Here is a 15,000-nt window from a genome sequence, read left to right as displayed (position 1 = left end):
GTGTATGTGTTTGTGTGTATGTGTCTGTGTGTTTGTGTGTGTTTGTGTGTCTGTATGTGTCTGTGTGTATTTGTGTGTTTGTTTCTGTATGTGTCTGTGCATGTCTGTGTGTTTGCATGTGTTTGTGTGTGTGTGTATGTGTATGTGTTTGTGTGTATGTGTCTGTGTGTTTGTGTGTGTTTGTGTGTCTGTATGTGTCTGTGTGTATTTGTGTGTTTGTTTCTGTATGTGTCTGTGCATGTCTGTGTGTTTGCATGTTTGTGTGTGTGTGTATGTGTTTGTGTGTATGTGTCTGCGTGTTTGTGTTTGTTTGTTTGTCGGTAGGTGGTTTCCAGGATATGGACTGTGATTTTTGAGCTCATGGGCGGGGGAGTCACGGAAACGCTCGCAGTCTCAACACAAGTCTGCCCCACCAGCGTCTGGGTCGGGGCGCGGTATGACGGGATCTGTCAGGGTGGCAACGCCGTGTTTAAAATGGCAATAAGTACGGAAGCTCTGTTAGCTCCTCCCACTGCCAGACATGGGGAGGGGTGGTCACACGCGTGTGTCAGTGTGTGAGCGCTGTGTGTGTCAGTAAAGTGTCTGTCAGCCCACCTGCGTGTGAATATTGTGTGCAGTGGTTCTGCTCGTGAACCCGGTCACTCTGTGTCACATCGTTAGAAGAGCTGGGAGCCCTTCATCACAGAAATGTCAGCAACACTAAGATGTTTGTTTAAAAACCCTTTCTCCTGAAGCGTTTATAAAAGCAATTTTCACCAAGGTGTACTACTCTTACAGTAAATAAAGCCTTACAACTTTGTGGCAACACACAGCAGAGAGCTAATGGCATTATTTGAAGGGCACATGCGTGCCATCAAGATTATTTATAAAAATTTAGGAAATATGTGAAGAGTTATTCATGGTATACACAAAATTTACATACAAATGTAACTACGGTTTATGGCACAAAATTCACAAGAGATAGTGTCAAAATTGTTATTACAAATTTACCCTCAACCTCTTTTTCGCCAATACAAAATAAACTGTAGATAACTAAAAGCAGTGAAATTTTGCACGTAATCGACATCACAAAAACAAATTCTCTTCACTAAAAATCACATATTTGGAACAGATAGGAGAGGAGAATCAATTCTAACATCTTTTGTGTGTCAATATCTTGCAAGAATGAACATTATGTTCAATGCTGAAATAAGTGCGTTAGCAGACAGGAATTATAATCGAGGACTAATATTAGTTCGGTTTGAACGCGCTTTGTTGTTGCTAACGTTACTGCTGCGGACGTCACCGGATAATTTGTCCATTAGAAACTTTGCAAAAGAGACAGAGACGGTTTGTACCTATGGCAGCGGCAGCGACGATGGAAGCTTGCATCTGCAAAAGCGTGTTGTTCACATTCCGAGCGTGCTAATCGATGGAAAATTATCCTATGTGAAATCGTAAACATCCAAAAATATATGTATCTGCGATATTTGCTCAAAAAGCACAAGCAACTAGTATTTTTCTGAAAGATTTATTTGGTGATCCGAGGTACTGTTCTGTAAGCTGAAAGGGTGTACGATTTTTTGATGCGAAAATAAACAATACCAGGTAACCGTAGAAAGGTTTATGGTGTGGGTTGCGGTGTAATAAATGATTGGGGGATGGGGAGGCTCTTTTTATTTTACCGCTATTAATTGCTCTGATCGCTAATAAGGGAACGAGAGGCGTTGTTGGCCAGAAGTCGGTTGCAGATGCTGACCTCAAATTTGTGGCATGTTTGTGGCCCATTTATTAATAAATTGTGGATATTTGCTTTATTTCCATTCTGTGGACGCCGACGTCCATACCACTAGGGGGCAATAGGCATGGGGCTACATGGGTGATCGTGCATCGAGTTGTTTCAATATGGTAGACGTAGGTTTAGCCCCCAAGCATTCTGTATCCTTCTGCCAGTGCATAACTCATAACTGTACCTGCATTTTCAGTTTCTCTCCTGAGCTGCCTAATTTGGAAGGTGTGCTACGTTTCTAAAAATGTACTTTCGCATTGCAAGGGTTTGAGACAGCAGACGGCATGCAGTCTTTGGCCTGGAGGATATTTGCTCAGCAGTGGTTTGTTTGTAAATCGTTTAAATTCAAATGTCATATGTGAATTGTTTTTGCTATTTATACAGCTCAATATTTACAGAACAAGCTGAGACTACTCACCCTGTTCTAGAGAAACCCAAGCACACAGCCTCCCATGTATGGTTCAGTGAAATTCCAGTGGTGATGATATAAACATCCCTAAAAATAGCTGGGGACAACCATTTTTTTAGCATTTATGTATACTTTATTTCAGGGTATATTCAAGGTGACTTTTAATTTACAAAATTTTTTTTTTTTTTTTTTTTTTTAACCAAATGGCAGGGCCTCATCTTGCCCTGCTGCTTTATAATGTGCAGTGGACAGATGCAGTGACCAAGCAATATGAATCGTGTCTGACCCGCTGCCAGCGTGTCCCAGAATGCCTTGCAGGAGGATTTAATCCACAGTGGCTCCTGTATGCTTGCGTTGTTGGTTTCATGTATTTATGGAGACAATCTTTTCTTCTTTTCTTTTTGATTAACTGTATGCCATTGCGAAGATTTAGTGTTGTTATTTTTGCTTCGCTCCATATAATCTTCCAGCATTTGGCTCCTGTCACCGATGATTGCGTTCAGTTTTGTTTACCTCGTTTTTTCTTTTTTTGGTTTTGTTTGTTTTGGCTGACTTCATTGTGCTGCCGTCTTCCAGTCCTCAAAGATTTGCCGATTGTTATTTTTTTGTCTGAAGCGATTTCTTTCTCTGATTTGCGAAATCTTTCATTGTTTTCCCAGCTTTTGATTGTGAGTGATAAGCATGGAGACACCTCAAACAATGGTCTGTTGCGGAGTTGGGCTGAGTCTGGGCCGGCTGACTTGCATGCAGAGATGTGCATGTTCCCCTGGATTGATGGCCTGTTATTCTCTGATATTTTCAAAATGACTGTTCCGTACCGAGACCACATTCAGCAGCTGGATCTGACGGCATCTCTGTCTCTGTTATGATCACGCTGTCTGTCATCAACGGAAATCACTGTCAAAATCACTGTGCTTAGGGGCGGGGCCTGCTCTGTTGACTGTGCATAGCTTTTGACTGCATGTGCCAGAGCCCGTTTGATTTCCTCTGTCAGATTAATTCATTATGGAATTGCTGCTTACCATGGTCAGAAAATCAAGTTTTCTTATAAACCCTTCTTTAGATGTGAAGAACCTCACTCACTCACTCACTCACTCACTCACTCACTCGCTTATTCGCTCACATTTAGCAGGCTGATAATTCTCCACTAGGGGGAGCTATTTGCACTCAAGTAGCTTAAATTTGGGGAGGTGCTACTTCACATCAATGACACTGTGTCCTTGTTTCTGGAAGTAAATGAAATAACACCCAAAATAGGATCCCATTATGTGCTGTGGCTTGAGTACCTTGATCAACATCAGTGACTCACCCAGAACCAGAACCGTCCATCTTTAGGGTATCAAGCCCATGACTAAGATATTACATCATGAGACCAGTAGGGGGTGTAATTACAATAGCGCCTATGGAATGGGGAATATCGCCTAGGAAACGATATTCCTGGTATTCCAGAGGGTTTTCAGCGTCCAACGCCATCTTTGTAATCCCGACATTAAGTACTGCCTATAAAGTTTGTCCCTCTGCCAAAACGCTTTGAGATTTTCGTTGCGTCCTATGAATATTTATAGAGGGGTGTTATAACAGCGCTTCTGGTATGAATATTCATAAACCGCAGTGCAGCACACAAAACCCGTAGAGTCAGGGAAAAAAGAAAGGATTGAAAGAAGGTGGGAGCAGACCATCTGCTTACGCTGGAGGATCTGTGGTATCCCAGCATGCACTCTGACTCTTGTTTTTTCGGCGGTCCTCCCCGTAGATCCGAGTGGACGGCGCCCCTCAGGGCGGGGTGCTGTACGAGACTCTGTCGGTCTTCAGCGATGGCAGTCCGGTCCTGCGCGACATGGCCTTCTCCCTGGACTACAACTTCATCTACGTCATGTCCGAGAGAGAGGTGAGCGCTCCGGTACAAGCGTACATACGCACACACACACACACGCACGTATCTCATACACACACAGAAACACACACACACACACACTCACACACACAGAAACACACACACACACGCACATATCTCATACACACACACACACACACACACACGCACGCGCACACACACACACAAACACACGCACATATCTCATACACACACACACACAGAAACACACACACACACAGAAGCACACACACACACAGAAGCACACACACACTCTTGCGCACACACACACACACGCGCGCGCGCGTGCGCACACACACACGCACACTCCCACACATGCATGCACATCTACCCACATGTACCCACACATTCTCACACACACACACACTCTCAGACACATGCATACACATACAATCAGTTCAAGTCTGAGCTACTTCATTAGCCATCTATATCCCAGAATGTCTAGCAGCTGAACACAATTAGCTTTGTCCAGGCAGGATAAGGTCAGCCAGGGGTGCAGCGGATTACTGCTGCAGAGTTGTTCCCCCATGCTGGGGGAGTGCATGTTAGGTTTACCTGTGAGCCAGGTACGTATTTCGGCTCAACCGTACCGTCCAACAATTCTCAGCCCCTACGTGCCAAACGGGTCACTCTGTCCCACGACCTCGGGGCGGCTGGCTGTCCCATCTCAGCACGGCCACTCTTCCAGAGCATGACACCTGTCTCTTCTCAAGTCGGAAGGGGATAAAATTCTCACGCCGGTCACAGGTCTCCTTCTGACTCTTGAATAAAGCCCTGCCTCTTCAGGCTTCTAATTGGCTCTCATCCAGCCACTTGCTATTCTGGGTTTCTTCAGCGATTGTTTTGTTACTGTATGTATTTACACTTGTGCCAGGGTTGTAGGCTGGCACTGTTACCTACACCGGTGCTGCAGTGCACATATTCTCTCTCTGCTTCGGGAATGTTCCTGACTGTTCATTGGCTGCCATTCCTCATAACTCCAGTAGGTGCTCTGATGTCCAATTGCATCTGTGAGTCACTCTGGAGAAGAGCCCCTGATAAATGAATTAAATTTAACGCGGCGTAATGTGAACAATTTCTTGTTTGAATCTGCAACTGTCATCTCGAATGACGGTTGTGCGGGGTTGATGGGTAACGTAGTCCTTTTTTTTTTTTTTTTTTTTTTTCCCCTGAGAGATTTCGATTTTGTGCCCCCTTCTGTCAGTCATCACACCTGAGACGCACAGCCTCTAGATGGTGCTTTCGCCCTCTGCGAGAGAGAGAAGAGAGCGGAGCAGCAAGCCGAGCCGGCGTTGCGTATATCACCCTGCCGCGCCTGTACGGGGGGGTTTTATATCAGCGAACGGCGAGCGGTAGTCCCGCATCATTCACTTCCCACCGCAGCACCTTTTATCGTCTTTCTCGCCGAGCGGTTTCTCAGCTCGGCGACGGGAGCAGCATGCTGCAGTCAGCAGATGTGTTCTTCTTTTGGACGGCTCTGCACGTACGGGGTGCTTAAAATGTCTGTGCGTGTGTAATGCGATAAAGAGAGTGCAGCCGTTCCAGACACAAAAGGGATTGTTTCGGGGTTTTTTTTTTCCTTACCTATAATACGTGAACGTGCTGAATTACAGAGTTGTGTGAGGATGTTCTGAGGGTGTGTGTGTGTGTGTGTGTGTTCCTGCATGTGTGTTTGTGCGAATGTGTGTGTCATTTTGCATATGTCTGTGTGCGTATGCACACATCTGTTACTGCATATATGTGCGTGCGCAGCCTGTGTGTGAGTGTGAGTGTGTGTGTGTGTGTGTGTTCCTGCATGTGTGTTTGTGCGAATGTGTGTGTTATTTTGCATATGTCTGTGTGCGTATGCACACATCTGTTACTGCATATATGTGCGTGTGCAGCCTGTGTGTGAGTTATTGTGTGAGTGTGTGTGTGTGTGTGTTCCTGCATGTGTGTTTGCACGTGTGTGCGTGTGTATATGTGTGTTATCGTGCGTAAGTCTGTGTGTGCACGCACACGTGTGTTACTGCATATATGTGTGTGTGTGTGCAGCCTATATGTGTTCGTGTGTTTGTTTCTGCAGATCCTGACTAATTCAATTCATGCCCCTGCCTCATTGTGCATTTCTGCTCTTCACAGAATCTTTAGTTTCTGGCTGCTCTTAAAATGCGCTGTGAGGTTTTTAGGCGTCGTCCCTGGTGTGGCGTCGCAGATGTGCACAACAGGCAATAAGCACCTAGCTATGCTCCTTACAGACTCTGCAGTGGGGGGTCCCAACATGGCACCTCTTTCCTCCCCCCTGTGTAGTGTGTTTAAGAACACCTGCTTCTGCTTTTCACAGATTTTCACATTTCGTTGTTCAAGCAGAATAAACTACGCCTGGGTCTGACTCACTCCACAGTCCTACTGCACTGTCCCTCATACAGTTTTCACTCACACAAACACACACACACACACACACACACACACTCACTCAATAACACACTGCACACAATATTCAGTTACACACACACATAACATTCACACAGCACTTACACACAATCCTAGCACAAAATTCAAGCATGGTCCTCACTTACACACAGTATTTACGCAACTGCGCTTACACACAGTCCTCACAAAGCACGGTCCCCACATGCCACCTATACACAGTGCTCACACACGATTCAGGCATAGCACTCACACAGCCACTCAGTCTCTGTAGAACATGTCCAGAACAAGCATAGTGTCATTGCTTCACTTGTTGAAAGCTGAGCATTAATCAAAGCCCCCCCCCCCCCCCCCCCCCCCCACAGTCAGTCTGTCCCAGTTCAGTGACTTTTTCGTGTCCCCGTGAAACTTTGATTAGTGGCTCCCAAATCCCTGACCCAAATAGGAAAAAGTTCTGCAGCCATGTTCGGCTGACCAGGCCACTGGCAGTGCATAAGAAAGGGAGAGGGAGGGAGGGAGGGAGGGAAGGGGGTGGCTGTTCTCAGGAGACCAAAGCCTCATTAATATTTGCTTAATTCTAGCCCTTCCCCTTCCAGAAAGCTCTGTGAATCTCTGCTCTACTTCTTCAGCTCCTGCTAGACTCACTGAAAGGGATGGCACTGTCTGGCGTCTAGTCTGCGGTGTCCTCCGGCAAGATGAGGAAATCAAGGAGAATTGCATTCTGGGAGAATGATTCTGGGAGGCTGGCACTGTGGGGAGAGGTGGGGGGGCGGACGGTCTGCTCAGTGAATACCGGGCAGAAAGGCTTTAATGTCCGCCATTGTGGCTCTCCGGTTTTCCTGGCCCCATTGCCTTTGTGAGCACGTAATGGAAACTGGCCGAGGCCAGGTCTCTGTCACGCTGATGATGTCGCACGCTATTTAAGCCCCATTTAATTGTCCACAACATGAACTGTGAGAGACGGTTGTCTGAGCCGCAGAAGCCCGATGAAATGAACTTGAACTTCTGCAGCAAAGGTGTGAGAGCAAACAAGCCAGTTCTACTGAGGAGGGTGGAAAGCTTGAATTTTAATGGAACAGGCATTGAACTCATCTGTTACGCATGTTATCTTTCTTTCTACGATATCTGTTCCATTTAAATGTGTGTCCATCATAATGTATTACATGTGTATGTGCAAATAAAGGGTCAAAAAAGGTGTGCACTTTGCTGCAGGTATTCAGGTGACTGTATGTTACTGTCAGTGAACGATACCTGTGTCTCTTCATCCCTCATCTTAACCTCCTGTCTCTTGAACTTTCATTGCCCAAAACTTTACCCAATAAAAAAAAAAAAGAAAAACTTCAAAGAAGAGGAAATCCTGATTTGCAGTCAGACTATACCCGACAAATGCAAATAATTAGAACCTGGTCCATATAAATTATCTTTCAATGCATGATGTCAGTTTTATGCTTGGAAATAAAAATGGAAATGTTAAAAGCTCTGAGTTGCTGGGGTGGGGGGGAGGGGGAGGGGGGAGGGGTAGTGTGCAAGCATTGGCAAAGGTAAATATACCTGGGACAGCATTGCTGGAATTCAGAACCCAGAATAAAAAAATTTAAAAAAAGATTTAATGAAATGCTGGGCAACATTATAATAGGGGTTGAAATGAATATGTCCTCTGGCATGACCTGCTATTACAGCTGTCAGTCTGTCACTGCATTATATCACACGCTCTTTGTGTGTGTTTTGTCATACAAAGGAGTCATGTGGCCCTCCAGTCTGAATGAGAAAAGCCGCGTTGCTGTAGTTACGGCTGTAATTGATAGTTATTTGCGAGTCTGTTTCACAAAAGGCGTGTCAGAGATCTGACAGGTGGGTCTGGGTTTCAGGGTGGTGAGGGAAGGCAGCTGCTGTGGCTATTAGACGGCAAACTGCCACACTTCAACTCTGTGTGCCGTGCTGGTGTCAGATACGGACTCTCCAGGATATTGTGCATGAGTATGTTTGAGTATGTTTGTGTGCGTGTGAATGTGTGTGTACATTCGTGTGTGTATACATTTGTGAGCGTGTGGGTATGTGTGTGAGTGTGTGTGTGTGAGCGTGCGTGTGTGCATGTGCGTGTGCATGTGCGTGTGTGTATGCGTTTGTGTGTGTGTGCGTGCGTGAATGTGCGTGTGTGTATGCGTTTGTGTGTGCGTGTGTGTGTGTGTGTATGTGCGTGTGCATGTGCGTGTGTGTGTGTGCATGTGTGTGTGTGTGTGTGTGAACGTGCGTGTGTGCGCGTGCGTGTGTGTGTGTGTATGTGTATGTGCATGTGCGTGTGTGTATGTGTTTGTGTGTGCGGGCGTGAATGTGCATGCGTGTGTGTGTATTTCTCTGTTTTTATGCCTTTATCCAGACCTGTGCACAGTTGAGCTCTGACCTGCGTGTTGCTGCGTTTCTGCAGGTTGCGCGCGTCCCCATCGCGTCCTGTGAGCAGTACGGCACCTGCAGGGAGTGTCTGACCTCGGGCGACCCCCACTGCGGCTGGTGTGTCCTGCACAACAGGTGAGTCCCCCCCCCGCCCCACCCCGCCCCACCTCGCCCCGCCCCGCCCCGCCCCGCCCCGCCTGCAGGTACCACACAACCAATAGCGCCCAAGAGTTTGCAGTCTAACGAGAATAGCGCTGCCCAAATGGCACGGTGCTGTTCGGACAGAGTGGGCGCTGTCCATGGTGCTGAAGCACCTCCCTCTGCTCTGCCAATCAGGGTGGAGCACTCTGGTCAGGTGATCACATTATGTCGCACCTGATTAACCCTGATCATTTACCCTAACCTTGTGCTAATAGGTGTATATTCTATGGTGTTGTTCTCCTCCCACCTGAATTGTCTGTTTAGGAACACCTGGCACCTGAACCTCATTTACCCGGGGGAGCGTTTCACAGCTTTTTGTGTTCCTGTAATTAAAACTGAATTAATTAAATGTGTATTGCCATTGTCCTTGGAGACCCGCTGCTCCTTGAGCTTACTCACACACTCACGCACACGGTATTCCCTCAACGGTTACACACACAGGCGCACACAACACTCACGCGACAACTCTGGGGAGTTTACGAGAACACAGAGCCAACAAAACACCTGCCAGGATTGCTATCGGCTCCTGTTAACTCATTAATGAACATAACGATGGCCCCGAGGCCTGTTTTTGCCAGAACCGTATCTGTGGAATTGGCTGCGACCTCCGCTCTGGCCTGTTTTCACGAGCATTACGGTGTGATTGGCAGGTGACTGATATGAAGCAATCGCTTCCTGAACTCTGCGGAACCGGGCCAGGGTGGAACGCTCTAAGTGTGATTGGCAGTTTGTCAGCTGAGTCCGGTTTAATTTAAAATATGTGGCTGATGCCGCGCGCTGAGCGTTCTGCGTTCACCGCTGGAGGTTATATTGCTGCAGCCTTGCCTTTGATCACCGGCTCAGACACCCTTGAATATTTTACTTTTTTTTCCCCTCTCATCTCCAATAAACAATTTATTTTTTTCCGTTTTTATTTTTATTTTATGTGCCACCGGCAGAGCTGGGGCAGCGCAGGTTTTGGGGAAGGCGGTTAGCGGCGCGGCGGCCCATTAGCCCGTCTTGTGAACGGAACCCGACGTGTCGCTTAGCGAGCGAGCGGCGTCTCCTCTCCTTCGCGCCCGGGAGTGCCAGGATGTTGCCGTGCTCTTTTAACTGCCAGCCGGCCGGGACAGCACTGAGCGCGTGCAGAAGGGAGAGGGGAGAAGGGAGGAGGAGGAAGACGAGGAGGGCTCGTAGAGGCCACAAGCTCGGCGGAACAGAAGGCCGTCGGCTCGACTCCTGTCGAGTGGAACGCGCCGTTTTAAGCGAACCTCGTTCACGCTGCGGGAGTGAAATCGGGTTGGCCAACAGTAATTTAACCCTTGGGCCAGGGATTCTCCCTGCCTGTGTTCCGTCTGAGATGATCTGTGCTGCTGTTAAATGGGACATTTTCCTGAGGAGACAGCGGTTTGGTGGTGTTTTACGGGGAGAGCTCGCTGCTAGCTCTGGAGGATCTGCGCACGCTTGATTCACACTGTGAAGGGATCTGATTGTCTTTTACGCAAGAGGTCAACGGTCACTGGCAGCCCTGCACTTCAATACTCAGTGCAGTGCGTCACATCAGAGCAAGGGAGGGAGAGACAGAGGGTGAGAGAGAGAAACAGAGAGAGGGAGAGACAGAGAGAGGGAGAGAGAGAAACAGAGAGAGGGAGAGACAGAGGGAGAGAGGGAGAGACAGAGGGAGAGATAGATAGACACAGATAGTTAGATAAATAGATAGTTAGACAGACAGACAGATATACAGATAGATAGATAGATACACAGATAGATAGATAGATAGATAGATATATAGAGGCAGTGTTTATCAGCCTGCTCCTCTCTCTCCCAGGTGCTGCAGGAGGGAGCTCTGCGCTCGAGCTGAGGAGCCCTTCCGTTTCGCCGTCGCCGTGGGCCAGTGCGTGAGGATGAGCGTGTTCCCCGACAGCGTGGCCGTTTCCCATCCCAGCATTCCGGTGAGCCTGCGCCTCTCCCTGCCCTGCCCTGTCCCGCCCCTGTCCTGGCTGTGGCCCCACCCGCCCCCTCGTCTCTGCCACAGCCAGCCCTGCCCTGCCCCGCCTCGCCCCGCCCCATGCCACCCTGCCCCACCCCAGCCCTCCCTGCCCTGCCCCGACCCACCTTGCCCGGACCCGTCCCGCCCCATCCCACCCTGCCCTGTCCCACCCTGCCCCCTCCTCTCTGCCACAGCCCACTAACCAAATTCTGGAACTCTCTCCCTTTACATTCAGAATTCCAGAAACACTGACACTTTCAAAGCTGAACAGAGACCAGTACTTTGAGCCAAGCCTTTTCCTCACAGCGCTATTATTGAAGTGTATTTCATCCATCTATCATTTTATTTCATATATATATATATATGTATATATATTTTTTTTAAGGGCTCACTTTACATCATTTTTAGAAAGAAGTTTTATAAATGAGATTCTTCTTCTCCTTCTCTTTCTTCTCCTCCTTCTCCTTCTTATTCTTGTTCTTCCTCTTCTTATTATTATAATTGTTATTGTTATTGTTATTACTGTAGCTGCCCCCTCTGGCTTTGATGTTTAGCAGTGTGTGACTCACGCAGGCTAGCTTTGGGTAGAGCCAGGGGGACAGGCTAATGCAACAAACAACAGGGTCACCTGTCTCCTTTCATATCTCATTATAACTGAAAGCCATCGCCATGGTGTCGCCACGGCATCGCCATGGCAACGGTCCCGCGCAGGAGACAGGGGCTCATGTACTGCAGGGACGGGTGATTGCGGTACGGTGGCGCGGGGTAATAAAGATAACCATAACCTTTTTATTGTTGTTAATTTTTAATAAAACACGCTCAGCGTCCATGTGCGGACTTGTCATAAAAAAACCGGACAGGACCTTTTACGGACGGGAACAGCGACGGCAGTCGTTGTGCGTGAGAGCGTGTCCGCGTGTGTGTGAGTGACTCAGAGCGTGAGGTCATACGCGCTTGTCCCCCGGGGCGTTCGTACTTGTATTTGTGGAAGATTGAACAAGAACACTAATTAGTGTGACATTCAAAGGTGTCCAAGGTCACGTGGTGTGGGCGACGTGAATATCAAAGCCCTTTTAAGGGAGAAGAGTGTATATTTCTCTCACTTGTAAGGGTTTGAAGAAGTGCTGGGGGGGGGGGGGGGGGGGGGTCCGATATTGCAGGCTTGTCTGATGTCAGTAGTGAAATGAAGCTTTTATAGAGCACTCTCACGTTATCAATCCCTGGTGTTTGAAAAAATCCGATCCACGAGAAAAAGTAAAGAAAAGTGTTGAATGAGTGGCATGATAGTAATTACCCAGAGTTCACCCCTCAGCTGGACAGAAACCATGCATGTTATTTATTTAAAGGTGTTTTAGTGAAGAGAAACATTCCCGCTCTATAGAAACAGAAGTTTCTTATGTCAAAATGTGCATTTTTATTAATTTAAAGCCATTAAAACTGAATTTTAATGTGTCTCTGTCTGGATGTTTGTATTTAAAGCGCAATTGAAAATCATTTAGTTTATTTATTTTTTCCTAAACCTGTATTTATGCACTTATGAGAGTCGCTGTGGGTAAGAGCTAAACGCCAAGCGTGATTGACAGTTTAATAGGTTGAATCTGATTTAATATTAAATGTGTGGCTTGTACCGAACCCAAATTTTCAGCGCTGAAGGTTATATTCCAACAGCTGTGCCTTTGATCACCAGCTTTCACACACAGACACCCTTGAAGATTTTTCTTCCTTTTCGTCTTCTCCATAAACAATTCCTTTTTTAGTTTGGTTTTATTTTGTTTTTTTGTATGTTCCGTCAGAACCGAGAGAGAGAGAGAGAGAGAGTGCGGGTTTGGGGCGGTAATTAGCGACAAAGCTGCCGCCGTTAGCCTGTCTTGTGAATCGAACCCGACACGTCATTCTGACAGTGGTGGCACGTAAATGTAAATTTCTGTTTCCCCCCCCCCCCATATTTGTGACTTGGGTAGAAGCTAATCCACGGACTTGACTACGGGGATAGCACTTAGTAGCTCGTATTTTGTTGGTTTTCACTCTCTCCTATTTTTTTGGTTTTTAAAAAAATGTAGCTCATGAGGAGTTGAGAAACTCCATCCCTTTCAGATCAGTATTTTGTAGGGGTTTATGAGCCGTCGTGCCACTCACAGTACAGAGCAGAACCCCCATAATCCATCTGTCGGTCACTGTGTTCCATCAGAGCTGAGAGAGAGCGCAGGTTTGGAAGGTAATTAACGGCAAGATGTCCGCCGTTAGCCGGTTTCGTAAATTGAACTTGACGCGTCCCTCAGAGAATAATGGTGTGCAAATATTTAATTTTCTTTTTTTTGTTCCATATTGCAGTAGGCAGGGAACTGCCGGGCATGCTGAGCCGTGATGTCACCTCCATTTAAAGGAGTAGGGCGCCTCTCTAATCCGTCCGTCTCTCGCTCACTCTCGCCGACCCCCCTGCAGCTCCTGGTCACCGTCGGCAACGTCCCCGACCTCTCCGCGGGGGTCACCTGCTCTTTTGGGGACCTGATGGAGGTCGAGGCGCAGGTCAAGGGAACCCAGATCACCTGCGTGTCTCCGCCCCCCAAGGAGGTGCCCCTCATCCCCGCTGGCCGAGGTGACCCCAAAAAAGCACGGAAATACTCAGCCAGTGGCTCAGAATTCATTTTATAATTCACTGCAGAAGGCTTGCAGTGGGAAGCTGTGGGAGTTGATTAATGGTTGTTGATTAATGTGATTATTGTATCTACAGTATGGGAGTGAGCTGCTGGGAATTGCTATTATAAAATATTGCATTAAAATGACTGGGACAGGTTCATCTGTGCTTTTATTTTCCAGACTGGTTCAGTGTTGAGCTGAAGCTGAACTCCGTGGAGACGGGCCAGATGCTGGCCAGCACAGAGGTCAAGTTCTACAACTGCAGCGTGCACCAGCTGTGAGTGCGCTAACCTCCACCCCCAAACCCCCACTCCCTTTAATCAGACACCTGTGAGTGCACCAACCTCCACCCCCAAAATCCCCACTCCCCTTAATCAGACAACTGTGAGTGCACCAACCTCCATCAACTCAGACCAGTCTGATCGAGGAATACAATATAATCAGTATGGTGCTTATCACAGTGGGATTGCCAGTAATAAGCCATGTGAATCGCATTCCTACTGCATAGTAGTTTTTAGTAATCCTAGTTATACCAGAAACAGGTTAGTAGTTTGCGTAGAAGACTGTTGAACAGTAATCTGCTCTCAGTACAGGGGTGGGCTATTTCGGTCCTGGATGGCCAGTGCTTTTGCAGGTTTTTCTTTCCACCAGTCACCCTTGCCAATTAGCTGTATACACCGAGACTGGCTCGCTCGCGGATGACATCACAGTGAAACGTTTCATTTTGGGGCCACTTAAAGGTCATCATTCACGCGCTTATCAAGAAATGTAGCTGAAATGTCACATGGCATAAACGTTAGGGCTAATTAAGTAATTAAGGCCAGTGGTTGGCATGGAAACCAGAAACGGATACGGCCCTCGTTGCCCACCTCTGTTCTAGTGAGACTGGGACTGACTCAAAACGCATTGAGAGGGCTATTAGCATCCCTGTCACAGAGCATTGTCTTCCTAATCCAGGTAAAATCAGACCCGACAGATGATCGGGTCAGGTGACATCGTCGCCATGGACACGTTGGGAAATGCTGATGTGATAAGGATAAGCAGTGGTGTAATATTCCTTAATGTTATTTTAATGTAATAAAGTTGATGGTGATGATGATTTATGTTAGCTATAAGATTGATAAGAGATCTCTGCGAATAAGACAGTCCGAGAGTGTTCTCCAGCATTAAAGTGGGACAGCTGGTGGTGTCGGAAGCCTGATCACAGCCCCCGATTCACGGGGTGCTGCGCGTCCCTCTCGGCCCTCTCTGCCAGACGAAAATAATGAGAAACGGTCATGAAAAAAATACCTGTCCTGTCACATGGCAACTGAAACCCAACA

The 15,000-nt window shown here is 47.4% G+C and overlaps 1 protein-coding gene across 2 annotated transcripts in view; it reads left to right on the top strand.

The window, feature by feature from the left end:
• Positions 1 to 15,000, top strand: part of LOC118211605 (plexin-A2-like) — an 80,728-nt gene that overhangs the window by 32,180 nt on the left and 33,548 nt on the right. For both annotated transcript variants that reach the window (XR_004762033.1, XM_035388948.1), the window contains exons 4-8: positions 3,931 to 4,065; positions 8,906 to 9,006; positions 10,880 to 11,003; positions 13,484 to 13,637; positions 13,859 to 13,955. Coding sequence is in view for 1 of the 2 variants with exons in the window: in XM_035388948.1 (XP_035244839.1) it covers positions 3,931 to 4,065; positions 8,906 to 9,006; positions 10,880 to 11,003; positions 13,484 to 13,637; positions 13,859 to 13,955 (611 nt within the window). In the remaining variant the exon portion in view is untranslated. The remainder of the gene's footprint in view (positions 1 to 3,930; positions 4,066 to 8,905; positions 9,007 to 10,879; positions 11,004 to 13,483; positions 13,638 to 13,858; positions 13,956 to 15,000) is intronic.

The sequence above is a fragment of the Anguilla anguilla genome, chromosome 13 (genome assembly GCF_013347855.1).
Source record: "Anguilla anguilla isolate fAngAng1 chromosome 13, fAngAng1.pri, whole genome shotgun sequence".
Lineage (NCBI taxonomy): Eukaryota > Metazoa > Chordata > Actinopteri > Anguilliformes > Anguillidae > Anguilla > Anguilla anguilla.
Note: the sequence above shows the minus strand (reverse complement) of the source record. Positions and strands in the feature narration are given on the sequence as shown.